Source organism: Mandrillus leucophaeus, unplaced genomic scaffold, assembly GCF_000951045.1.
Source record: "Mandrillus leucophaeus isolate KB7577 unplaced genomic scaffold, Mleu.le_1.0 Scaffold201, whole genome shotgun sequence".
Taxonomy (NCBI): domain Eukaryota; kingdom Metazoa; phylum Chordata; class Mammalia; order Primates; family Cercopithecidae; genus Mandrillus; species Mandrillus leucophaeus.
Genome location: NW_012102044.1, coordinates 1,573,790 through 1,574,911, shown reverse-complemented (window position 1 = coordinate 1,574,911; position 1,122 = coordinate 1,573,790). Strand labels below are relative to the sequence as shown.

Here is a 1,122-nt window from a genome sequence, read left to right as displayed (position 1 = left end):
CGGGCTGTATCTTTAACACGTCACGATAAACATGTGACCCGTGAGCGTATCTAACACCAGAGGTTAAGGCGGGCTGTATCTTTAACGCGTATCACAGTTTTCTCCGAGGTTCGTTTTGTCCTCATTCGCTTGAATTTTACCTTCTCAACCTTACATGGCATTGTGGGTTTTGATCTCCGAGACTTTAGATAGAGTAAGTTCGTCCTCTCCGTAGCCTTGGTTTTTACTGTTGTTAAGTAAGGTTCGGGACGACCCACTTACACTCTGTCTTCCCAAACCATTGGAGCCCTGGCCCCACCCGTGTCTCCTTCCGGGGAATGTGACTGTGAGACCACACTCCGTTTTGTCTGTTTTGCTCCCAACCCAGAGAAGGTGCCCCGAGGCCTCCCCACCCGTCCTGAATCGCACCTGCCAGGACTGCTGGGTCCTGCTGGACGCTGGGAAGAAGGATGGGGCGGGAGTGTGGCTCGGCCCGGTGAGCAGTCTGTCTGGGGGAAAACTTTTAGAAATCCACTGCCTATTCAAGTCGCAGTGGGAGCTGGGGAGGAAACAGCCGCTGTGTGTCTGGCTCGGAGACGCGCGGGCCTCCCTCAGAGCGTCCTGACTTGCTGTGCCCTGCCCGCAGGTGGAGTACATCTTCACGGACAAGACCGGCACCCTCACGGAGAACAACATGGAGTTCAAGGAGTGCTGCATCGAAGGCCACGTCTACGTGCCCCACGTCATCTGCAACGGGCAGGTCCTCCCAGAGTCCTCAGGAATCGACATGATTGACTCGTCCCCCAGCGTCAACGGGAGGGTAGGTGGCAGCCTCCAGGCTGTCCAAGTGTGTGAGTGAGTGGGCAGCTGTGCGTGCATGTTGAGTCCACCCCTTTTCACTCGAGTGTCCAGGAAAATCCACTCAGTGGGAGGGATGGTCAGAAAGTGCGATGTGTGCGGTGTCCCATTAGGACACATCTGCTCGGTGATACCCATGTTAGAATTGGTTCTGAAAACCGTAGAAGCAGGGCAAACACACATGCATGCACCCAGACACCGTGTGCACAGACGCGCACACACACTCACACGCAGACACTCGCAGACACACACTCTCCCTGAGCCCCGTGTGCACACGCTTACACA

General features: G+C 55.7%; 1 protein-coding gene across 1 annotated transcript in view; it reads left to right on the top strand.

The window, feature by feature from the left end:
- Positions 1-1,122, top strand: part of ATP11A (ATPase, class VI, type 11A) — a 74,203-nt gene that overhangs the window by 29,153 nt on the left and 43,928 nt on the right. The window contains exon 11 of the mRNA XM_011979442.1: positions 626-799. Within this exon, the coding sequence (XP_011834832.1) occupies positions 626-799 (174 nt within the window). The remainder of the gene's footprint in view (positions 1-625; positions 800-1,122) is intronic.